At 40.0% G+C, this 26738-nt stretch overlaps 1 protein-coding gene across 6 annotated transcripts in view; it reads left to right on the top strand.

Annotated features, from left to right (window-relative positions):
* Positions 1-26738, top strand: part of UNC79 (unc-79 homolog, NALCN channel complex subunit) — a 249130-nt gene that overhangs the window by 167424 nt on the left and 54968 nt on the right. For 5 of the 6 annotated variants that reach the window (XM_036882400.2, XM_036882399.2, XM_036882395.2 and 2 more), the window contains 9 exons: positions 904-1190; positions 3237-3419; positions 3994-4156; positions 6628-6777; positions 7360-8580; positions 15185-15292; positions 18565-18681; positions 21200-21283; positions 24640-24742. In XM_036882400.2, coding sequence (XP_036738295.2) covers positions 904-1190; positions 3237-3419; positions 3994-4156; positions 6628-6777; positions 7360-8580; positions 15185-15292; positions 18565-18681; positions 21200-21283; positions 24640-24742 — 2416 coding nt within the window. The remainder of the gene's footprint in view (positions 1-903; positions 1191-3236; positions 3420-3993; positions 4157-6627; positions 6778-7359; positions 8581-15184; positions 15293-18564; positions 18682-21199; positions 21284-24639; positions 24743-26738) is intronic. The other variant, XM_036882398.2, reaches the window with a different exon arrangement.

Raw genomic sequence — 26738 nt, 5'->3', positions numbered from 1 at the left:
GAGAAGATCAAATCTTATTTTTCCTTCACAAAGAGTAAAAAACTAAACCAGATCAGAAGAGGCAGAAAAACACGGGGAGACAGGGTATAATTTCTGACATTGAAAAGAGCAGAGGAAGTCGACGTCAGGGAATTGCTCATATGTAATTATTTATTAGATGAAGAGTAAATCAAGGGCTGAGTATTTTTTCTTTCCATGGGGCTCACCTTCCTGTGGTGTTTTTCTCTGTTTTTAAAAGCTCATGCTTCTTTCTGTCTGTGCTTCCCTCCTCACCCCCTGCCCCTACCTTGTATGTTTCTCATTACATATTGCAGGGCTTATAATTTTGTGCTTTGTAATTTTGGCTGCATCATTCAAAGAGTACATGCTGCTAATGTCTCCGGATGTTGGGAAAACACTTTTTTGGCACCAGCTGATTTATGAACATAACTGAATTGAGATAATTTAAAAAGAATAACTCAATGGACATTTTTGTGCTTAGTGGATTTTAGAATATTATTTTTGTGGTTATTCTTAGGTGCTTATTTTACAAAGCTGAAAGGGAAAGTTCCCTTTATTGCTGAGGGTAAAACTTTGCCAAGATATTAAAAAAAATTCTCTAAATGCAAAGTTGACTTAGGTATTTGTCTTGCTGTTTGAAGATAAACTTGCTTTATAGCGCCTTATTTTTATTACCGTTCCCTTATTACTCCCAAACTACTCGGTTGTTGATGAGCACAGAAACCTTTACCCCTGTGCTAATACTTTACTTAGTAGGCCATATTGTGCCTTTAAGTTAGTCTGAAACACAACTTTTAAATATTTAGTGGAAGCAAAAGGAATGGTGCTTTATCAATAAGTGAGATTTTAGTGCAAACTTACTTGTGGGGAGCCGCCCTCTGATGGCCTTTCTTGTACTGACAGGACAACAATCTCCTGAGAATGACAACACCATCAAGGACCTGCTCCCAGAAGATGCTGGGATCGACCACCAGACAGTTCACCAGCTGATTACAGTGCTCATGAAGTTCATGGCCAAGGATGAGAGCAGCGCCGAGTCAGACATCAGCAGTGCAAAGGCCTTCAACACGGTCAAGCGGCACCTGTACGTCCTACTTGGCTATGACCAACAGGAAGGTTGCTTCATGATTGCACCTCAAAAAATGCGCCTGTCAACTTGTTTTAATGCATTTATCGCAGGAATTGCCCAAGTAAGTGTAAGCTTTTAGGAGTCCTACTGTTAGGCTTTTAGTAGAAGGGAGTCCTTAAATTCCATTTAGCCTTCATTAGGCAGGGTAAGGGGAGGGGAATACGGAAATGAGTAAGATCAGCAGCCTAATGTCATAAAGAAGTTAGAAGTGGTGTTTTTTTTTTTTAGGTAAAACATATGTAACATGTTAACTGTGTTTAAGTGTACCATTGAGTGGCAGGAAGTACATTCACATTGTGTGCAACCATCACCACTGTCCATCTCCAGCACTTTTGCATCATCCTAAAATGAAACTCTACCCCTTCAACCACAGGGGACTATGGGGTTTTTGTTTGTAGGTATGGTTTGTTTTCTTCCTTTTCTTTTTTTAGCTGCAAGTGGAGAGTCGAGTTAATCATACAATTTACTTCATGTCACATTATCATCATTGGCTTTTTCCATGTTTGTCTGCACCTCCTAACTGCTATGTTGTGTGCTCTCGGGTACATTCGCCATGCCTAACTATTCCCAGTCATATTGCTCCCAACTCCTCATCACCCCAAGCAGCTCAGCAGTCAACATTGTTTCATGCACCTAGTCCACCAGTGTGAGAATTCCTTTGAGACATGGTTGCAGAGCAGAATTAATGGACCGTCGAGGTTAAGTAGCCTAATTTCACCAGTGCTGTGTATCTCACTCTCCAGAATGTCTGCACCAGTCTGCAAAGTATATACAACTTGGAACTAGGGAGATGTGGATATGAATTTCACCTCTGCTACTTTAGTAACCGTTATGGCCTTTGGCGTCCTCTGCTTATTTGCTCATTGGTAACAGATTTTTCTGGAAAGATTAGAGATAATATATTCCAAAGCACCTTAATCAGTGCCTGTCTCATGGTAGTAACTCAGTGATGGTAGCTGTTATCAATTAGATCAATAGACTGTAATATAATGAAAGCAGATTCACAAAGTGTGAGCAATATGTATTTAGTTTTCTCTTGCTGATGCTGCTAACTAGATGGATCACCACTAGTACTCAAACTGTCTGTGAAGAGAGAGACACCATTTCAGAGACCCAACCCAACCTTCTTGCTGTCCTCCCTTAACTTCTCTCTTTCTATGTCCATGTTATACATATTTATTTTATAAATCTAAGCAAAAAATTAAAAAATAAATCTTCAGGAAACCCATGACAAAAATAACTTACTAACATTTTGTTGTATATCTCTGGTTTCAAATTTACATACATTTGTATATACATCATACATATATATGTGTGTATATGTATGTATATGTATATGCACATATGCACACACATTTTTTACAATAAAAGGATCATATTATATATACTGATCTCTATATATATATACACACACATACATACACATATATGTAAAAGGTTTTTTAAACCTGAAGTTAATTATGAAGTTCATATCATATAAATTTTATATCCTGTTTAAAGGCTACATAGCATTTTGTTGTCATAAAAATAATATTTAATGAATCTTGTATTATTAAATATGAAGGTTATTTTTAATTTGGGGCGACTGTAAGGCTAGATATCTTTATGCATACATTTTGGAACACTTCTGATTATTTCCTCAGGATATATTTAATTGCTGTATTGGAGACTATGTGCTTTTTCTTACTTTTGAATATTGCTAAATTGCTCTCCTAAAAGGTTGTATTGGGTAATATGCTTGCCAGTGGTGTCTAAGAGTGCCTGCTTCTCTATGTGATGACCAATATTAGGTGTTTTCACTGATTTAGTTTAATTCTAGATAATAGTTTAATAGGACATCTTAATAGATGAAATTTTATTTTCAATAGATTATTAAGTAGATAAATTAAATAGATAAGTAGATTAAAATGATTTTAACTTACAATTTTTAAAAATTTCTTGTGAGGGTGGACATTTCCCCCTTTACGTGTACCAGCCATCACTATAAATATTTTGTGAGATGCCTGTTAAACATTTTGCTCATGTTTTGATGGTTCAAATTTAACCTTTTGGCTTATAAGTGTTCTTTATAGTTTTCCTTCAGTTATTAATTTTTTTCCTATTTCAGGTTATGGATTATAACATTAACTTGGGGAAACACCTTCTTCCCCTGGTGGTTCAGGTGCTCAAATACTGCTCTTGTCCTCAACTACGGCATTATTTCCAGCAACCACCTCGCTGTTCCCTCTGGTCCCTAAAACCGCATATCCGGCAGATGTGGTTGAAGGCCTTGCTTGTCATCCTTTACAAGGTGGGCGGCTGTAGTCACTTCTTTCTTAGGTGGAATGATTTCTCTTAGAAAACTTAAGGGATCTAAGTTGGGAATTTTGTAGGATAGTAATTTGACCTTCAGAGGAAGAATCACGATGTACAATTAATGTTGAGAAGTAAAGAGCCGTTGAAATGAACATAGAAATGGAGACTGTGCCAGTGTCTACTCTACAAATGTTTAAAACAAAAATGATGAATTGCAAGATTTTGATCAACAGTCTCTGTTTATGCTCATAATCTCATTTTATTTATGTGTTAGTTATTATATCAGAAAACAAGGAAAATATTTAAAGTTATATTAATATACCAAATGTTTATGGCAGTTAATTTTCTTGAAAGAAACCGTAACTATGAACTGGCATGCATTGTCGTGCAAAAGAGGAAAGGAATAGGGTCCCTTGTCAAATAAGGCCATGATAAGAATTTGTGTTTTTGCCTTTCTGTGTATTTCTTATCTCCAAGAGATATTGAGAAAAATATCTAGCAAGATCAAGTGGAAAACTTACCCTTCAAAATAACCATTTATATTTTTCTCCCTCCATTTCATTGAGCAGTATCCATACCGAGACTGTGATATCAGCAAGGTCCTGCTGCATCTGATTCACATAACAGTCAATACACTCAATGCCCAGTATCATAGCTGCAAGCCCCACGCCACGGCAGGACCTTTGTACAGTGACAACAGTAACATAAGCAGATACAGCGAAAAAGAAAAAGGTACTTTACACATCTCCATTCTATCCCCAACTTACGTAGCTTGAATACGTAATATATTTCTGGACAATGTTTTCCTTAGGATTCTGGAGTAAAAAAAAAATCACTAAGTACTGCATTAATTTTTCCACTTTCCCATTAGTGTTGCTACTCTAATTTTTTTCAGTGAACATTCAAGAGAAATAATTGATATGCTTCTAAAGCCCATTTCATAACAAATAATGTTTTATAAAAAATTGTCTGCTATTTGGTTAAGGAACCTTTGTAAGCCTTTTCCTAACTGTTGGAAACATCTTGCTCTGGGCAGTGAAATAAATCCTGGTTGTCACTCATTGGAGCCATAATCTTGTCTGTCCTTAATTTACTCCTAAATTTTGTACTTATACATTTGAATGGAGTCTAAATTTGCTAAAGTGCTTTTTCCTGGCCTCCTTATTCAATGATAATTGATTTAAGGCAACTAAAGTGAAACATTTTTGCTGCATAGGTTTAAATTATTTCCAGTATCAACACCTTTTATATTGATAGCTTTTCTGTAAAGGAGGCAATAGAATAAAACTTCAGATAGAGTAAAATTCCAGACTGGCTGTCTTTGGGTGAGAGCTGAAGAACTAAGGTGTAGATCCTTAGTGTACGTCACAGGGTGACTAGACTTGCAAAAGCTGAAGTCACCTAATCCAACGCTGGGACAAAGCCTAAGTGCCCATGACCCTTTGTGGTATTCATAAATTCTGATTTGGTGGGACTGCTTCGGAAATACCTCAATAGGTAGATTGGAACCAGTATTCCTCTATCTCTTTATTGCTAAAGGTCCAAGAGTCTAGGTTGGCCATAGATGGAACTGAAAACTAAGCTCTTTAAGTGCTGGTACCATTCAGATCCTTGTGAAGTATATCTCGTTTACCAGCTTAGGTCTCAGTTTCTGAGTAGTTGGGATAGATCCAGTTAAACTACAGATGTCCTCAGTGTTTGGGCCAACCCCAGATGAACCTTTCTGAATGGGAGAGGCCATCATGAAGGCTTCCCGTGTCTCCTGGTACCTTTTGAGAATTATTTTAAAGTTACATAACGGAAGTCACATAACTAAAAAAAAACTGTATTTTTCACAGGAGAATATTTTTAGAAAGGAAATAAATAAAACAAATAAGTAAAACACTGTGTTGCATCTCCCCAGAAATATGGGAATTTGATGGCTTTCTCATCTTTGCACGAGTTCACTCAGAGTTTTGCATCCATTTTGATCATTAACACTTATTTTTTTATTTGACTACAAATTTGATATGAAGTTAAAGACTTCAACATCTACTGCTTCAAATTTCATTGACTTGTAGAATCTTGTGTTTTAGGACAGAATTGTTTGCAAGATCTTTATTCTTTTAACTCCCCTTACACTCAAGAAATCTTGATCGTAATCACACCTGAACCTCATTTTGTCATAAATGTGGATATAAATATAACCCAAATACTATGATTTCAGTGATATTCAACTTGAGTAGTAGGCTAACTCCATTTATTGTGGTATTAAACACATTTTTCTAGTCTTTTCTCTTGCTGCTTTGTACATGGCTTCAGCCTTTCCAAAGGACGAAAGAAGCAAATATATTCAGTGAACTCCATGGGTTGCAATGTAGCAGTCCTTTCCTCATTAATGTACTTTTGGGTTAATCTTTGATTTAAAAAATGCCAAATGGTACTAGAAGAGGACACGGGGACAGGCTTGATAGGCACTCTAAGTGACCAGTTTGTTTATGGAATGTCAGGATCATAAGAGTCAAAGAACCTTTCATAGTCACATGCAGCAAATTCCTTGGACAAGAGCCTTACTTTAACAGGCAGAAGTGTTATTTTCTGTTTTCTTTTTCCTTTGTTTACTCTTTCAGTCCATAATCATTTGTGGAGCTTTTAAGATGACCAGTGGCTTTTCTAAGCTTTTTCTGTGTGTTGTGTGTTTCATTACCAAATGTAGAGTACAGTATTTTGCATTCACAAAGTATAAGGTGCATGTACTGTTAGGCTGTGTCTATGCCAGTTCTCAAATCCCAGGAAGGCATATATTTTTGGAAAGGGTGAGATCCTCTCATTTTGTTTAATTTTCTTTTGCCAAATTAGCCTGAAAATTCACCCAAAGCAGGCACATTTAGGAAGTGCCACAGATTACTGACATGTATGCTACCTGGTTTTAAGTGCATAAGAAAAGTTTCCCCATAAAGGCTCTATTGGAATATTGAGAGGCCTCTCTTGAACATGCTGCCAATTGTCACATGGAAAGTGAGGGGCAACCTTGTAACAGGTTGCCCTGTTTAACGGCTGGATAATTTGATGCCTGGATAACACTGAGCCATGGCTAGACTTGGGCTGGTGTAGAAGCCACCCTAGACTTTGTTTCAGAATGCTTTCATTGAAGTGCTTGTGTAGACACAGCCTAAGAGAGAATAACCTCTAAAGTGTAATTTTGACTTTCTCTCCCCAATTAGAAGAAGATAGTGTTTTTGATGAATCTGATATTCATGATACACCTACTGGACCCTGCAATAAAGAGTCTCAAACTTTTTTTGCAAGATTGAAAAGGATAGGCGGCAGCAAAATGGTGAAATATCAGCCGGTTGAGATGAATGTTCAGAGAAGTATGAATTTTTTCCTCTTAGTAATTTTATGCAGAAATGTTGTACTCTACTGTTTGTTTGGGGTGAAATCTTAATTTTATTATGTTACTACACATTTTAATACTGTTGATTTTATATATATGTATGCACAAACAGTATATATATATATACCCATTTATATATATACGTGAAGCGACGGGTACATCATTAACACCATGATCGTCTTAGAGGGCCATTGCTTGACTTGATTTGTTGCGAAATGTTTGCTTCTCTTCCACACAATTTGAATAGCTTTCTAGATCTACCTCAGCCAAAAGCGATCCCTTCTCCTGTGCGCAAATGAATAGAGCTGAGGAATTGTCTTGAAGCCTGATTTTGGAAATAAGACCTTAACTGCTCTTTTGGGTTCTTTCATTCCAAAGTTAACCTGGTTTTTGAAATTAGAATGACCCTTACAAAAACTTGGCCAGAAAGTCGGTTTTGCCTTCTGGTGGAGCTGGGATTGTGATTAGGATTTACACCAATTATATGCCCAAGTATTAGGGGGTAAAAAACAGTGAAATCTCCAAGTAAAATAGTACTAGCTTTTTCTGTTTTAATCAGGTGAAATAGAACTGGCTGAATATAGAGAAACGGGTGCATTACAAGACAGCATTCTACACTGTGTGAGAGAAGAAAGCATTCAGAAAAAAAAGCTGCGCTCTTTAAAACAAAAATCTCTTGATATAGGGAATGCAGACTCCCTCTTGTTTGCACTAGACGAACACCGCAGGAAGTCCTGTGTTGACCGGTGTGACATAGACAGACCTCCCCTCCAAGCTGCCTATGTCATGCAAAGACAACAGGACCACGGACGCCCTAGACAGAATTCTGCTACAAGGCCCGACAATTCCGAAATCCCTGAGAACCCAGCTCTGGAAGGTTTCCAAGAAACTCGAAGGCCTGTGATACCAGAGGTTAGGTTAAACTGCATGGAGACATTTGAGGTGAAAGTTGATTCTCCTATTAAGCTTGCTCCTAAGGAGGATTTAGATCTGATAGATTTGTCCTCAGATTCAACATCGGGGCCTGAAAAACGCTCTGTGCTCTCAACATCTGACAGTGACTCTCTTGTGTTTGAACCTCTTCCCCCTCTCCGAATAGTGGAGAGTGACGAGGAGGAGGAGACCATGGACCAAGGACAGGGTGATGCGTCTGGTCACCACTCTGCCTCTTCTCCCTCCGTCCCCAGCCACCCTTCTGTCTTCAGCCTGAGCACAACTCCCCTTGTGCAAGTAAGTGTGGAGGATTGTTCCAAAGACTTTTCTTCTAAGGACTCAGGAAATAATCAGTCAGCAGGTGACCAGGACTCCACTCTCATAGCTCTGGAAGACCCCGCGGACTCTGAGGAATTATCGAAGCCCGAGGAGCTGCAGGAGCTTTGCTGTGGCAGCCCTCTCACACTTAAACAAAAACGGGACCTGCTTCAGAAGTCATTTGCCCTCCCTGAGATGTCACTGGACGATAACGCCGAGGCCAGCATCGAGGAAGAGAAGCCCAGTGGGCTGATGCCAAGTTCAGGGGCAAAAGCCGTCCTCCTCCAAGTCCCTGAAGATGCTGAGAACCCAATGGAAGGCGAGAAGCCCGATACCAGTGCTGAATCGGATGCAGAGCAGACTCCCGAGAGGAAGGCAGACGAGGAAGGAGCAGAAGGATCTGAATTTAAGATTCAGATTGTTCCCAGGCAGAGGAAACAGCGGAAGATTGCTGTCAGTGCTATCCAGAGAGAGTACCTGGACATTTCCTTCAACATTCTAGACAAACTGGGAGAGCAGAAGGACCCAGGTAAGCGCGCCCCTTCTTGCTCCCAGCCTTGCCTTCAAGTTTGTGCATCTTGTCAGGTCTTGGCACTGGCTCTGCATCAAACTCTCGGTCTTATAATGTCAGGGAGAGACATTATAACTGCTTCATAATCACTCTGAATCCTTCCTGCTTACGAGGCTGTGATGGATTCAGATGTGGTTTATTGGCTCCATAAATGTTTCTGGTTTTGTTGCTTCTAAACTCTCCAATCAATTCTAGACCATCCTTGGCAGTAAGAGATAGTGGTTGCCTCATATCAAGATATTCCAAATATCGTTTTAGCCTTCCTCAAACAGCAAAAGTCAGGAATTTGAACGTTTTTGCTTTCTTTTCTTTTCCTACTATACTTTAATGAGCTATTATTTAATCCAAAGGAAGAACAAACATGGAGGGCTCAAATAGAGCATGGAGTGCTTACAACAATGAAAGATCGACTGTGTGATCATGTAAGGTGTACAGCTGGTTATAGAGTCTCACCAAGGATAGCTATCTGGTGGGCACTGTGTGCCCTTAGGAACCAAAAAAAAAAAAAGAAAAACCTACATACAACGTAGACCCTAACACCTGATGGTGAAGTTGTCTCAGCAGACAGATTTCCTGCCCTGAGTGTCGTGTCTAGTTTTCCTAGGAGGCACTGTTTCTAAGAATGGTAACTTGAGAAAGTGGCCAGCCATGAGTCCTCCTCATCCTAAAACAGTCTTTTACAGTATTACCATAATACTGCCTCTTCATGTCAGCTCAGATCCAAAAAAAAAAGAATGTCTTTAGAAAAAATGGAATTGGCCAGGGATGATTAGTTTAGTTCATTCATAGACCATGGAATGTTGAGAACCAGCAAAGCTCTTGGAGACCCCCCGTGTAACCCCTCATTTTCTGAGAGGACGCTGACCCCCCGAGGGGACGTGCCCTGCCCCAGGCCGCAGCCAGGGGGCAGCACTGCCAGGGCTGCTCTCCCAATTCTAGCCCTGCTTCTCCCGCTGCTCCCCACGAAGGCAAGTTCTAAGAGGATGGCTCAGCTTTTATTTGCCCCTGTCATTTCCCAGGTTTCCATCTGTTTTCTCTCCCACAAGACTGAGCTGTGTCCCTCAAAGGTGCTCTGTAAAAATCTGTCCAATGAACATTAGTGTATTTGGAAAGGGTCATGCTCCCTCCAGGCAGGGGGAAGGAGAAGGTCCGGGTAATTAGAAAGTTTAAGGTTTCTAGGAAAACTGGGGTACCTTTTTACTATTTGGAGCCAGGAAAATTGCTGCCTATAGGTGGAAGAAAGTATTGACCTAGAAACTATAGAATTCTATAAGGTGGTATATAAGAAACCGTATAAGGGCATATATGATATATAGGTTGTATATAGGTTGCAGTATGTATGTTTGTGCATGTGTATGTTGCTTTCTTTATTCATTCTATGTCAGGCTGTTCCCCAGGCTACCAGGGAGATTGATTTTGTATTAATGTATTTGTTATGAGAACAAGAGGAAAATATCTGACAATTAGGATAATGTCTTTAACATTTTTATAGTATGTGTTATACTGTCATAATAATTTTATGTCTGTGTAGTGTCCCACCTCCCACAGCATGCAGATCTCCTACCCTTCCTTGCTGGGTGTTGGAAGGAGGCCTGTGGCTCAGAGTAAGGCTCAGGCTTCCCGAGACCCCTTGCCACTGTCACTTGGCATCAAGGGAGGCCCAGACATCTATGCTTCCCAATACTTCCAGAATCACAGTGTTGCTGCTGCTGCTGCTTGCCTTGAGTCACCAGGTCTCATCGCTTTGTGAGCTTTCTCTTTGTTCACGTTGGTCCCTGTGAGAAGCCCCAGGCCACCCTTCATGTCCCTCACTCTAATTTCCATAAGATCTTGTGCATTTCCTGTTCTGAAACTTCTCCTACCTCATCCCAATTCCCGAAATCCTTTCTTGGTCAGAAGTTCGTGGTCCTTAATGAGCAAAATCCCTTCTATACTCTCTGCTTAAACTGTTCCTTTACGGGGTGGAGCTAATGGAAACTCAGCCCCACCTGAGGACGTGGCTTCCCCCTGCCCTTGTGCCCGTGGGCTTGGGCGAGTGGGTAGGCATCTTCCTCGTTCACTGTGGCCCCTTTCAGACCATTCCTGCTTTGTCTCTGGAAATGCCCAGCTCTGGATCACATAGTACTAACCCCGGACTTTCTCATTTTTTGATAGCTTGACTCCGGCTCTTTTTACACCTTCCTAAATTATTCGTGTCTTAGTTCTTACTGATTTCAAATACTAGTCTAGATGACCCTACTGCCACTCTGGCTTCTCAGTTCCTTGAATTCATCTTCTTCAGTGACTTTTAAAAATCGTCCACCCCAGCTCATTACCAGGATCACATCGCAGACCTTGTTGTTACCAATAACTGCAGCCCCTCCATGAAGTCAGTCTCATGCCTCCCAGTCTCTGATTTCCATTTCCTCTCTCTCTGAACAGCACTGTATTGATCCTGCTATCTTTCACTGTCCCTCCCTGCTTCCCGGCTTGTATTCTCTCAAGTCAATCTGTGTAACCCTCTCTGCCTGTACCCTCCCTGGCCTTTGCTTTTTCAGACTTGCTGGGCTAAACACAACCCTCGTCAAATCCACCTGCCCATCTACCAGCACCTACCAGTACCTACCAGATGAGTGTGCCTGGAGAGAAACACACAACAGTATTGACTGGTCTCATTTTAAATTCTTGATCATGAGCCATAACAGGGTCCTTAAAGCTAACTGACGATCATACCATATATCCCTGGTCCATGTTTCCATTCTCCCCTGTGACTATTTCATAGCTACTTTTCTTCTTGAACTTTCAGTAACTCTTCCCATTTGACGTCATCAGAAAGAATTTCCACAGCCTCCTTCTGCCTCATCTGCCTTCCTTCCCTCATCTTCACTCATGCACCTGGCCTCCCTGGCTGGGGCTGTAGGTGAACCATCTATGTTCCTGTCTAAAGCCAGCCTTTCCTCATGTGGACAAGATTCCATTTCTCTTAGCTACTCAAGGACACACTCTTATAAATTCTCCCCTCTTTCTCCTCCCTTAGTTTTTTTCTTTCTAAGGTTTCCTGACTTGAGCATACAAACAATTTTATTTCTCTGTCTTAAAAAAAAAAAAGCTGTCGATCCCAGCTCTCCCACTTATTTTCCCAATTTGCTCCTCCCTTTTTAGCCAAACTTTTTAAAGGGTTCTCTAGACGACCACTTTCTCCAGTTTTCCCCTGTCCTTAACTTTCTAAAGAGAATTCACCATGCCTGTGCAGCTTTCACCCAAACTCTTGGCTTGTCAAGGTTACCCCGACCTCCACTGTGAGATCCAGGGGTCAGTTCTTAGGCCTCACTCCCCCACTACGCTTGGCTTCCCGGATATCACCCTGTGTTGGTTTTCTGCTTATCCAGTGGCTACTCCTTCTTAATCACTTTTGTTGGTTTCTCCTCGTCTCCCTAATGAGGGAGAGCCCTAGGGTCTTTGTCCATGACTATTCTTTTCTCAGTCCTCTGTATACACTCACTCTTGGTGATCTCACCTCGTTTTATAGTTTTACATATTGCTTGTTTGCTGAGACAGCCCTACCAGTTATCTACTGCTAGAATAATGCTGTATAGCAGATAAGCATAAACTCTCAGTGGGTACAGCAAACTAGGCTGGGCTGGGCTGGGTGGCCCACCTCTTCCTGGGGCCAAAAAGCCTGAGAATATTCTTCTCGTGTTGATGCTCCAAGGAGGCACGAGAGAGAAAGCCCAACTGTGCGGGAGCTTTTCAAGCGTTTGTTCGTGTCATGCCTGCAAACATGGGAGCCGAAGAAAATCACCTGGCTGCACGTAAAGCCAAGAGGGAACTATATTCTACCCCATTAGAGGGAGGAACTGCCAAGTCACGTGGCAGAGGGCTTGGATTTGGTGGCGGCGAAGAACTGGAGTCGTGTCTCTCAAGTATTTGCATGGGACATACTCATACTAAAAAAAAATCACCTGTTGTTTATCTGAAATTACATTGTAACTGGGTGTCCTCTATTTTGTGTGGCCACCCTAATCTACCTTCAAAATACATCCAGAATCTGGCCCTTCTCACTGTCTCCTGTTTTCACCCTGATGTGGCCACCAACACCTCTCACCTGGGTCAGTTTGTTCCAGCCTCTCGGCTGGTCCCCTGCCTTCTACCCTTACTGCATTTGTATTTTCCCAACACGACAGCCAGAGTGATCCTTACAGCATTCCTCTACTTAGAGCCCTCCCCAGGCTCCCCATTTCTTTCACGGTAAAAACTCAAGTCCTTTAAATATCTCAAATGGTTTACGTGATGCCGGTTCTCAATAGCTCTCTGACTTCATTTTGCACTGCTCTCTCCACATTTCTTCTACTCAGCTACAGTGGTCTCTTGCCATTTCTTGAATTCTCCCTACATAGTCCTACCTTAGGGCCTTTACACAGGCGGTTCCCTCGGCCTGAATCCATCCTCCCCAGATACCTGACTGGCTTGCTCTCACTTCTTTTCGTTCTTTGATCCAACATTCGGTTCCCAATGAGGCCTGGTCTACACCCCACCTTACCACCCCTACCTAGCATCTTGGAATTGCTTCTCTTCTCTATTTTTCTTCTACAAAGAATTACTCCGCTAACATGCAATAATTTATTTACTTTCATGCATACTGCCTGTCTTCCTGCTAAAATAAAAGTTCCCAAAGGCAAGGATATTTTTCTGGTTTGTTTGCTGATTATATCCCAAGTAGACTATCCTAGTGGAGTGTTGGCAAATATTTAAGGAATGAATGAATAGCATGACATTTTCTGCACAATACTATAAAAGTTGAATAGAAATACTTTAAGCTAAGTGTATAGCTCTATTAAATATTTGTTGTCTTAAAATATATACAAATGTCTTAAGCTGTACATATCATGTAATAATTTAGGACTGAACAAAAATTGGCTTAAACTTGGTACACTAATGATTATTATTTAATTGTAGTAACATTTCTTTGAAATTAAAGATATACCAGTGATTTTAATAAGTATACAAAAATTCTAAAAATCTCAATAATCTTTCAAGAATTCTTGAAAATTAGCTGTAAGTTTTCTCATTCTACATTATTGGTGGGATTATTATGCCACAGTAGCAGCAAATGTAAAACAGGCAGATAAGGGCAAGAGACATAATTATGCATGTTTTTAACCACCTAAGACAAAAATAAAAATCTAATTTTAAAAATCATAATGACTAAGGTAATTTAAAATGAGTAGTTCTTTTATGCCTTATTGACAGAGTTTGGGAAACATTGTAACAGTTACACTTTTTTTTATTATCAAGAAATTATTAATCTGGCAACCATAACTATTCCAAAGGATGTCTGAGAATCAAAAATAGATGTTCCAAAATCAAAGCTTAAAAACTTTTTTCCAGGTTTTCACCTAGGATCTATTTTACTTCTTTTCTTTTTTTTAATACAGTTTAGCAAGTTTAGTGACCATTCAATAATAGAGTAACATCTGCATACTTAAATTGCATGGATATATAAATGTATGGTGACTTGTCTGTGGCAAGAAAAAGTAATTCATAATATAAAAAGAATGAGAAGGAGACATCAAGAAGCTTAAGAACTTGAAGCCATTGTGGGGTAGGGGCACCCCTGAATTACAGCACCATATAATTGTGGAAGCCCTTAGTGGTAACTCCAGGCTGCGCACTGTAATCAGTACATAGTGTTGCTTAAGGTGGCAAGTGTTGTGAAGAATTTTAGGGGGTTTGCTATGATAAACCATTAAACTTTTCAAAAAGTTTTAAAGTATAATCTTTACCTAGCATAATGTGGGATAGCTTATTTCCCATTATTGATGGATTAATATGAAAATATTATTTGCAGAAAGTATTTCACCTTGCATTTGTCATATAGAAGAAGCAAATGATGCAGTCTGTTTCCTGCTCAATTAATACAATAGAAAATTTGAGTTAATAGTAAGGATTTAGTCCAAGTTAGATACAGTCCCTATTTTTAAGCTACTTACGGTTTAGCAAAGGTTGTACATGAGTAAATAATTACATTATAGTGTGTTGAGTTTGGGAAGGGTTAAGGACGGATGGGATTACATAAGAGGATCACCTAACCCAGTTTTTTGTTTGTATTTTTTTTGTGGGAAAGGGGACCTGGAAGCCCTCCTGGAGGAGGAATTGCCTATTCAAATTGAGATGTAAATGATAAGTAGGAAATTGCCAGACAGAGGTGGAGTGGTGGAAAGATATAGGTGGAATGAACTGTATGCATCTTTAGGTAATAGATGAAAAGACATTTGGTTCTGGAAAGGTTCAGTGACCTGCTCAAGGACATGCAGAATGAGCATGCTGAGACTTAGCCTTGTAACTGTGCTGTTGTTAACCTCTGAGCGGCATAGCCACAGATGCAGAGTGTAATGTGGAAGCAACTCTGTGTGGAACTTTGAAACCATGTGTGTCTGTAATTCCATGAAAGTGATTAGACTGATCCAGAATGTATATAATGATTTGAAGGGTGTATTAGGCAAGAGGGTGAAAGATAGGGAAAAGGTTCTTGAACTTCCTTTTAATCACTGTCCTGAGATTTAAATAATATTTCTGGTTTTAGATCCCTCTACTAAAGGACTTTCAACTTTGGAAATGCCACGAGAATCCTCGTCTGCTCCGACATTAGAAGCAGGCATGCCAGAAACAAGTAGCCACTCCTCAATAACAAGTAAGATTTCCTTTGGCGATCACTTCACCTGTACATTGATTTTGGAATGTTATCTGCTGCACTGTTTTCAATTTTCACACTCTTGATATTGTGCTTTCTTTTTTTAATGTATTAGCTTCTTAGGTGACACTATGTTGTATGATCGCAGAGACCCTGAGGCATAGGCCCACTTCTGTCAACATCTCAAGTGTTTGATAAATCAATATGGTTACTGATTGGCCAAGAATCCCAATTTATTCAGGAATTATCACTGGAGTTTGTAGTTCAATAAATTAAGAATTATATATGACTAGCTTAAACATAAAACATGCAACAGGCTCGGGGACAATTGAAAAACATGGTCTATGATAGAATACCTCTGTTTGATTTGAATCACCTCCATCACTGACAAAATTTTATCTAAGTTATTATAAAATAAATGTATCAGATATATCATGATCCCAAAGTCATGAGTGAATCTTGTTCTTAGGGATCAGAAAATAAAAATGGGATAAAATTTTACAGGATTTGTAGAAGGCATAATTTTGAAATGGCCTTCTGTTGTTAGGTCGTAGATTTTGCCCATGAAGAGCTTGTGTTCCACTGAGGTGAAGACAAGGGTGTCTACCAGGCTCAGTGGGGTTAATTAAGCATCTTTAGCATGGGGAATTCTCAGCAAGAATCAGATACAAAGAGAGGTGCAACTTCTGCAAATCCTTGTCATGTGTGCTGGTATATTCTGTGTTCCATGTGGACGCTGCCTGAAGAGCTAGTTAATTTTCAGTTTGATCATCTCTTGAAATAAGTATGAATCTGAAAATCAGACAAAGATCATAACTTAAATGCTGAACTGGTAGCGTGGAACATCATCATCTTTATCACTCATTCATTCATTCATTCAGCAACTATTTATTAAATGTCTACTGGGTACCAGGCACTGTGCTTGGCACTGTGGATCTAAGGTGAATAAATAAGATACCCCTGTTCTAAAGGAGTTTTTACAGTCATAATAGTAATAACAGCTGCCATTTATTTGACACTTATTAGGTGCCAAGCACTGTTCTAAATGGCTCACACACACATTATCTTATTTAATCCTTACATCAGCACTGGAAGGCGGATATTATAGACCCCATTTTATAGACTAGGAAACAGAGATTCAGAGAGGCTGAATGACTTGCCGACAGTCAGGCAGCCACTTAAGTGACAGCGACAGGAATTGCTGCTACGTCTGTTTGATTTTCAAGCCCATGCTCTTTTTTTTTTTTTACCATGTCAACTGCCTTAGAATAAATCAAATTCAGTTATAATAGAGATTATGGAAATTCTAAGAAAGTGTTTCCAAGTGACAGTTAATTGCCCTTTTGGTAGCAAAGCAGAATATCTAGGTCTGGATCCAATTGTTCTTTTATCATAAAAGTCTTTTTGATAACATGATAAAATGCCCGTTTTTAAGTTCCCATACTAAAATTATGAAAACGCATTTTTCTCCTACTTTTCATGAGTCATCTAGAAAAAGCAAATTTTAATTAGAATTCCAAGTTGGGTATAATTTGAGATAGTCAGGATGACTAAGTCAGTGTGACTTCAGTACTAGTAAATGTATCATAAATGTTCCAAATGTAGCAAGATCTTATGTCATAATTGAATCTAGCCTTTCTGGGTTTAGCATACTGTGTCATTAGATCTCCCGCCTCCTCTTCATGAAAAGCACCTATGGGATAGCTCTTGGTGGTGTGTCCTTGGAGGCATAATGCCGCGAGTCTCATACACTGAGCTAAATAAACATTAAGGGTTTTTAACTCTCAGGGAATTTTGCTGTCTTCACAACTAAGAATTGGAGAAATTCAATCATTAGAGGTTTTAAATCCTTTGAGTTAGCTAATTTTTAAATCCATTAAATCATCTAAAAGGTTTCTGCTTTTGAATTTTACCTGAAGTTGCACTTTTCAAGTGAGTCACCAAATTGTAAATTTCACCAGTCAACAAGAATCAGATTTTTCATATTGTTTTCTGTAGTCATTTCTGTGAATTCCATTAACATGGACTCCAAGACACAAGAATTCCCATCATACTGCTCTCCTCAATCAGTTTACCAGTTGATAATTTTGTAGCTAACCATGTCGTGACCATGAATCAAATAGCATGCAAATTACACTAAAATAGTGTTGTCATTGATTTCACATCTCACCAACTTGCTGCCTTGGTACTATGATTGTGAAACCTGTGTTTAACATTTAAGGCTTTCCAAGGGCCATACAATCATCCTGATTTCTATCATCCCCTCCTGAGGCATGTAATTCAGAGCTTCAGTTTCTGAAATTGTTCTTATAAGAGAGTGAATAATCATAAGTTCTTGAATATCCAAATGTTTGGGATCACGTAGAAAAGGCACATCAGTGATCCTCTGCCTTTATCACTGGGCTGGTGGCAGGGACTGGTGGGACGGCTCACAGAGGAATAGGAAGGTAGTAGGCAGTTACTTTCTTAGTCTACTGCCAGAAGTGTTTTTCATTGTTTTTCCGGTTTGGATACACTTATAAACTTGACATTTTATTGGCAGGGTATTTATCAGTGCTTAACTGCAGGATAAAAATGTTACCAGTATCTTCTAAAACAAAGATGTGTGCTAGAATGTACTTGTGGAATGTTATGTGATGCACAATTTTCAAACAGTAGGCGGGAGAATCACACAGAGATGACAGCATCGACTTTGGAGTCAACATGCTTTGGTTTTATGAACACCTCATTTGCTAATGGGTTCCAAGTAACATAATTTCATTTGCTTCAATTTCTCTCTCTAAAAATTGGGGTTGATATGTGTTATCCTTCTCCAAATTGTACATATATGCACACGTGTGTATGCATGTGCTCACTCACGCACATGCACACACACACACACATACACGGGGACCTCATGGGGGAGATAATGGACCCTGAAACTACATAGGCACAAGTTCCATTAAGAAAAGCTAAGCTATAAATTGGAAGTAGTATTATCTGTCTTATATATACTAGGCAGTGTATATAAATAAAGAAGTAAATGAAAATAATCATGTTGTTGTAACTGGAGTAAATGGTTGATAGGCTCCAGATGTGTGCTCGAAGGCACTGTTTCTTTACTGAGGAAAGAAAGGCCCCTGAACAGCACAGTGCCTTAGTTTTTCATCTGGACAGGAGCATACAATTTACCAATTACAAGTAGCCAATGAAGATGCAATGTGGACGTGTAGAGCCTTTGTGTGCTGTGGAAATTGACTCCCCCTAGTAATCATCTCATTTCCTCCATATAGCTCAGTGTAGGCAGATGAAAAGGGGATCCGTGGGAGCGCTGACAATGAGCCAGTTAATGAAGCGGCAGCTGGAGCACCAGTCTAGCGCCCCCCATAACATCAGCACCTGGGACACTGGTGGGTCAAGCTTTTCTTCTTGTTTTACCTCTCAGATGAGCTAATGCCACTTTCTTTGTTCCCTCTGCTCCCTTGTTAAGGAATAGATTTGCTCTTCTGTTCTATGGTTCCAATAGTTTTTTTAAAAAAACCTATAGTAATCGATAAGTCTGTTTAAACTTTGCAAGTGTTCAAGAGCCACCTGTTTGTTCTTTTTTTTTTCTCTAAGACCCAAATTTCAGATATTAGGTTATCTGAGGCTTAAATAATATAAATGCATAAAAGAGAGAATGGAACTATGATTTCATGATGCAAATTAAAGGACAAAAAAACACTGATTATCAATATTCTCTGTTTTATAAACTATAAAGTACTAAAAATAAGAGAATATTAACACTAATAGTTGTAACCAATGTCAGCCTAGTGACGCCATGATCTGCCGGTAGGTTTGGGAATGTGAGCTCTGTGTTTTAGTGACAGAGCTGCAGCTCACACCCTCATGCTCACACGATGGAACTGCATCTAACCTGTTATAAAGTAAGCACTAACTGCCAGGACGTGTCTATTTTCTACATGATCACCCTGCATCTTTGAGACTTTGTTACCACGTTCTGCACATGTACTACTTTCTCAAAAACAGCAGTACCAGGGCAATCCTGCTCTTTGGAGTGCCTATCTTTCCTAATTTTTTTCTTTTTTAATTAAATGGGTCATTTGAATTACCAGATTGTATACGTGAAAACACTTTGCAGCACGCCTGCATTATGAAAGTGTCAGGGCTCATGACTGTGGTGTGCTCTGGGGGCCAACACTTGGATCAGACTATCTTAGGATCTCAGCACTTTCTGTCTATAGCTCTGGGAGATTATTTCAATGTCCTTCCTCACGACCAGGAATTATAAATGTCCATAAAACCAAAATAGTGACATACTGTTACTTTTTTCAAAACCATAATATTTACATACATGTTATCTTATTTCCTTCTCTCCACTGTTCTTCAAAATAAGAAAACTAGATAATTAGGTCCCACACACCATACCCAACCCAGCATTTAACAGGTAGTTCAACTCTCCTGGCCTTTAAAGGTTCTTAACCTTTTAAAGGTTTAGTGTTTTACCTTCCTTTTAGTGATAAGTGACAGTGAGTAATGAAATACCCAAAGCAAACAGGCAGGGGAGACAAGGAGAAAGACACTAAACACCAGCCGTGAGAGTTTACTGGGCTTGGGTGAAGCTTTCTGTCCACACCAAAGAGGATTCTGTTTCTCTCTTTACTGAGATGAAGCTGTGAGGATCTGAGAACAGAAGCTTTTATTTGGTTAGTTCTCTGATAACTAAATGACCAGCTTTTGTTAGGTTGGCCTGGGGCTCCCAAATTATTTTACCATGCTACTATTTTCTGTAGCAAGGAATTCAGCCTAAACCAACCATTTTAGATTTCTGACTGTAATTACAACCTGGTTTGATTGACTCAGTAGAGTTATAAAAAGGCAACTGACTCTCAATTTCTAATCCAGATTTTAACCTAAAAAAACCCTACATGATGCCAAATAACCCATTTAACTGAATCTTTCGCTTTTTAACCAAACTTCAGCCTTGTTCATGTCGCTCTTTGGTTTCTCATTTAATACTTGCCGTTTACATGCTGCCTGAATTTCTTTTACCCTAGTTTTCCTGGCTTGTCTTCTATTCTCCAAGTTGGTTTCTTAGTCACCAAATGCTGTTAGAGCTTCATCTCAATATTCTTGTTTTTATTATTAGTGCCATAAATAAAAAGCTCCCAAATCCAAGACCACAGGAGAGTCAAAGAATACGTAGTTCAGTGTTACATGCATGTCACTTTGTTCCATGTGTGACTCGTTAGTCCCCAAAACAACAGATCTGGTCACGTAAACACACTGAGAACAGCAGTCCAAAAACACGCGGCATGATCGTGTCACCTCAGCATGCGCCCGTGTGCTCCTGGGGGCCCTGGTTTGATTGCACCATCCGTGCACATCTGATGCCTTGCTTTTTGCCTCCTCTTTTGTTTGAAGCAAATGTCCCTGAAGCACCACTCCTCCTGCCCCTTGCCCCTGTTCTTCAGCCCTCAGCTAAATGCCTGTCATTTCCCTGCTACCGGTTCCACATGTTTTTTGTATGACTGCCCTGGCCACAACCCCAGATGGTCACTTATGTATTTACTGATTTGCATAAAACATATTTTTTATCGCTATGACATTAGCTTTTCATTTTTTCCATTTCATATCAAGAGATATGGGATTGAGCTTTTGTGGGGAGGGAGGTAGAGAATCTGGATCTATTTTTGGATGGTTTTAGATGTGCTCCTGCTTTCAATTGCATTTCATATACCTGAGTGGCAGGTTTGTAGTGAAACCCCAAACAACCATACCCTAAAAACCAGGATATTTTCTATACGTGTTAATAATCAACAATAACAGTGACCAAAAAATGGCCCCAAGAGATGATTGGTAATTCTTTGTATGTGAATTGTGCTAAATTGACCACATTGAAGACTGAAATGCTCTATTTATCCACAGAACAGATACAGCCTGGAAAACGCCAGTGCAATGTGCCAATGTGCCTAAACCCTGACCTGGAGGGACAGCCATTGAGAATGAGAGGTTAGTTGAGCTGAAGAAACTCAGTTTGTAGGAGCTGAAAGGACCTGCATATGTCAGTGATCTCATCACCCAGCAGATGCTGAAATGTCTTCTAAAGCAGCTCCGTGAAGTGGATCTAACCTTTGCTCAAATACCCCCAGGGATGGGGAATACATGGCATCTCATCATTGAACATGAAGACAGAAAGTTCTTCTGTATAGTGACTTGCTAATCCTTAGGGTCACACACAAACAAGTCTCTTTCAAATATTTTTTAGGGATTTAAAAATAGCCACCCATTGTTTATTTCCTCAATCTTCTCTACACCACCACATCCCTGAGTCCTTTAGTATTCCTCCTAATACATACCAGTTTTCCATATCATCGTGTATTTACTTCTCCAAGCATGATCTGGCTTACCTGAGTTCCTTCTAGAATGTTGAGATCATAGAGGAACAGCTTTTTTTCAACTATCTGAAATTGCACAAAATATACACTTGACTTTTTGCTGCTCATAGGAGCAAGCTAAGAATAAATCTATGCTAAAATCACCAGAATAGGTATTTTCAAAATTCATCTCATGGCTAGTTAATCATTTCTTTTGTTCCCTTTTTAATTCAGAAAGTGGGTTAACCTATCCTTTGTAAAAAACAAAAAACCGAAAATGAATTATGGCCACATATCTTAGCTAGCTCCTTAAATCAAGCAGACCCTTTATGTTGGACCATGTAACTCTTTTAAAAGTTTTCCTTAGGAATGAGGAGCTACTTTTCTCCAGTGTTTGCTACATTCATTTGGCAGTGAGTAGCAGTGTGAGCCCCTGTGTCCAGGAAGATAAGATCTTTCTTATTTATAGGCCTAGGAAAAGCTTTTATGAGCAGAAGTCAGGAAAGTTGAACATAATGGAGTGCTTGTCCATTACCTAGTGACTAAGTTAGTAATAGCAAAAAATGGAATGAGGTGATGGGGGAATAAAGAAAGTCTCTCTAAGGTGAGCTGAGGCGTCCATTGATACAGCTAGAGGACTGATGTGTGTATGTATGCTTTGAGACAAACCAAGACTTTTATACTTTCTGCTGTCTTCAAGATTCCCAAAGGGGCTTTTGTCAACGTCTCCATCTTGGAAGTTGGGCTTCTTTATTCAAATAAAGTCGCCTTCTTTATTCAAGTGTCTAAGAACCTTCTATTTCTGTTCCTAGGTCCATATAGAGTGCTCTTTGCGTGTTCAGTAGGGGAAAAATTAGTGGTGGCATTGGAGTGTTATTAACAGCTGGGGGATAGTAGGACTGCCTTTAATATTGCAGACTTCCTTGTGACTCAGTTACCAGCTGAGGTCCATGGCTTATTTTTGCATTTCCATCTTTCCCTTGTACATTACTCTTTGCTCGCATGTCATTAGCAGTATTTAGAAATCCATTGATCTATCTAACGTTGCCATGTGGGGGCCATGCCCAATAGCTTAACCTATCCGCATTTATAGATGACTGCCATAAATATTGCATGACCCAGTCTGTGTGGTCATGTGGAAAAACAACTTCTCAACACTACTGTCAAAGATACCTGTTTCTTGGTATTGGGTAATGATTGGCTTAAGACGCCCATATGACTTTGATTCCCTTCCTTTTCTTGAATTGTGATTTCTATATAACAGGAATAGGCAAAAATCTTCTGAAAGCCTTGACTTAGAGGTGTTTTTATTTTTTCGTCAGTTTCTTATTCTTCCCATAAGTCTGTGTAGTTATCACCACACGTCTGTGGGCTGAATTTTCTTTTAGCACTGCCATTGGCATTTGGTAGACATGGTCTCTCAATATTCAAGAAACATGAAGGATTAGATTTAAAATTCCTGTGTTTTGGTTTCTTGAACCGACTTCATGCTGTTTATCTTACTGTTTAATAATCAATATCTTCCTGTATCTTGGCCCAGTTCTTGCCTATATCTATTATTAATCAATTTAAGCTTATGCTTGTAGTGAATACTGTTGCTTTCACTCCAAGCAGCGTCTTTATGACACAACCAGAGGTCTTTGCTAATGATACACTTGTGTACTATCTCAGAGATAGCTGGTAAATACGGTGGTGAAATTTGGAATTCCCGCTTGGTATCTTTGGAAGTGGCAGAAAGATATTTTCAGATACTTTCTTTTGCCCTTGGGTCTGCAGGTCTCCTATTTCTTGTCAACACATTTTGTAGCCTTTGATCAGGCATTAGGCAAGAGAACCTGTATAGTATGGGAAGCATCTTGGCTCTGCAGAGGTGTTGATGCCATATTTTTCTCCCTCACAGTGAACCACTTTCCCCACTTGGCTGGGTTCCTAAAATCTATGTGGGTTCCTTTAGAAACCAATCTCTGAATCACTGTTTCCCAATTTAAGGAAAGATACAGTTTTGTTTTTCAGCAACATGTTGCCAGTTCCTTGATGAGAAACATTCTTTAATGATCATTGGGTTTTTCTGCCTTCCTTTTTTCTGTTTGAAGAACTCAAGTGTCTCAGTTCTTGCTTTGTAGAACATGCATTATTCTGGATTGCCACTTTGGGATTCTTCCTGGAGTGCCTCCTTTTCACAGTTCCTGGAGAATCTGTCTGGCCTGGTGGTTTTCTTAATGGAAAACAGTGTCCTGACTCATCATTAGCACATGCTGCCAGGAATCCTGCCTCACATTTCTTTGAAGCCATCAAAACCCAAAGTCTTAAACTCTGTGATATTGATTGGCTGAAGCCTCTAGCTTGTTCCTTCAAAACACTTGCTATTTCATTCATAAATATGTCAGTTTGAAAATGAAGTCTTTTTCTTTGGGGCTTATGATGTTAATCTCCCAAGTAAAAAACTGTTCTGATATTTCTTAGCTCAAATATCTCTCTTGCTTAGGTGTGTGGAGTTCTGGGATCTTTTTCCCTTCCCAGATTAGCAGCATGTTAGTATTGGTATGCATTTGTGATTTTAGAAATGTAGTGTTGGTATGCATTGTGATTTTAGAAATCATGTGGGCAGCTTCCATTGATTCCTAGCAAATAAGGGTTGTAACTCATTTAAGGATACCCTTGAATATATTTCCTTTTTTCATCTTTTTCCTAGTACCCTGTGGCATACCTGAACTCTTTCTGATTTTTTCAAAGTCAAGACACAGAGACAGAGATAGGAATCCAGCTCTTAAAAGAGGAATCTAGCTCTTACCGGAATCTCATACAAGCAGAAACAAATCATAAATTTTCTTGAATTTATTTTACTCTTGAGAGCTTTTCGCAATGCAGTTGGGCTGTCCATGTCACGTCCCTGTGAATGGGATCTTTGGAGGATTTTAAGAGGGGAATGTGGCTTTTCCTGGCTCCTAGAAACAGACTTTTATTCACCATTGTTTCTTTGCTGTTCCCCAGGTGCCACTAAATCCAGCCTGTTGTCAGCACCCAGCATCGTCAGTATGTTTGTTCCAGCACCCGAAGAATTTGCAGATGAGCAACCAACAGTAATGACAGACAAGTAAGCTCACACAGTTATTTCCCTCACTGTGTTTGCAGAATTTCGGTTTGCTCGCCTTTGTTGAGAGAAAGTTTCAGAGGAGGCATGCCATGCTTTAAGTCATGATTTGTTCTTCAAATGGCTGTAGCTGTAAGTGTTGGTATGCATTTGTTGTTTTAGAAACACAATATTGAACGGGCAGCTTTCTGTTTATGTCAAGGCATTTTCCTTTTTTTAGTTTGGGTAAATGCAAATAATACCCACCTACTGATTACTCCTGGCAATAATTTCACATGTGTAAGTCCCTTAACCTGAAGCTTCACATTATTAGGATAGGGCCAAGTTTGAGACTTGATTCTTATTTCTGTCCTGGCAGCAGAATCCATTCTCTGAATCTCAGACTGGTTATGTCACCTCTCGGTGTGTTAGCCTTTATTACCTCCAGATTTCTTACAGGATAAAGTCCAAATGCCTTAGCTTCTAACAGAAGGCCCTTCAGATTGTGAAGGCACAGCCTTACCACTCCTCACCAAGATTGCTTCTCCAGCCCCCTCACCTTCTCCAGAGCGTGCCCGATGTGTTCTCCCTCTGTGATTTCATAGGTGCCCTTCTCCCTGTTCTTATTCTGCCCGGTGAACTCCTATTCATGCTTCAAGGCCCCACTTAAGGCTAAGTTCCCCTAATTCCACAAGGCAGAATTTGTCATGCCATTCTCCGCATTTCTGTGGTATTTGCTACATCTTTCTATTCACCCCTTATCACACTAGTATTTTATTTAGTGGCTTATACATACACTTCATGTAGTAGTTGGTGGTTCCTTAGGGATGGAACCCTTTTTTCTGTATTTTATACTCTCAGCTCCCTATACTCGGCTTGGTGCATAAATGCTTGTTCAGTGAGTATGATAAAGGGTAAGACTGACAGGAGTTTGTGATCATAGAGACGGCCTTGGCTAGGGAGGCTTCCTGGTAAAGGTGAGCCGTGTGACAGATTGGGTTGGCTTGTGACAAAGCAGGGGAGCGGGGGAGGGGGCAGAAGGGGCTGGCGGGAGCGCCCACGCAGCTGGCGGCGGTGGCGGCCTCACGACGTGCAGGTGGTCTGGGCCAGCCGCCTTGGAGTGGCCCCGTGGGGAGCACCTAGCTGCTTGTGGGGGCTCTTCTGGGCGCCTCCTTTGGTGTGATTCCCCCACCTTGTGACCTCCTCCGGGTCCCCGTCTGTCCTGGCTACCTTCTTGAGTACTTTGGTGTGCACTCCATTTCTCTTCTTTTTTTGTCACAATATGAATCCTTTATTTTTTAAAAAATGAATTTTTAAGGTATTGTGTGTGTGTGTGTGTGTGTGTGTGTGTGTGTGTGTGTGTATACACACGTGGTTTATACTTAGGCAGTTCAGACGGAAAGTAGTGATTGTAGCTCTGATTCCCTTGCTACTCCCAGTGGACCTTCCCTTCACTTCACAAAGCTGCCCAGCTCTTGAATTAAATCGAACCTACCTTAGATACTATAAAGAACAACAAGTTGGATGTTACTGAAGAGCTGGTGCCATTGCGTTTTTACGTATTACACTCAGTAGGCATGGTCAGTTCACAAAACTGATGTGAGTGGTAGAGAAGAGACTGCGGCGCAGACTCCCGAGGTTTTCTTAAGAGTGTTCTCTTGACTGCCCTGTCTCTCACCTACAAATAGGACATTTTTAAATCTAAAAGCTTAGGAAAGCTTCCATTTTTTGTCTAGACACTTTTGATTTTTAATTTCAACAAATGGAAAAAAAAATCTAGTTCCTGACAATCCTTACCAGCAATTTCACAGGCATAAAATCAATCCCTTAACCAAGCTTCAAACTGTTAATCGAATTGACACTCACTGTAAAAGGGAACAATAATTCACGTACAGGCTGGGTGCCTGTGAGTTGCAAGAACATTTTCAGTGATTAAAGGAACCTTCCTGACCTTGACCATGTGTGCTGTTTCTGGGTCTCTAGTGAGGGTGACATTGGAGTTTCCTTTTTATTGTTAGAG

Source organism: Manis pentadactyla, chromosome 11, assembly GCF_030020395.1.
Source record: "Manis pentadactyla isolate mManPen7 chromosome 11, mManPen7.hap1, whole genome shotgun sequence".
Taxonomy (NCBI): Eukaryota; Metazoa; Chordata; class Mammalia; order Pholidota; family Manidae; genus Manis; species Manis pentadactyla.
Note: the sequence above shows the minus strand (reverse complement) of the source record. Positions and strands in the feature narration are given on the sequence as shown.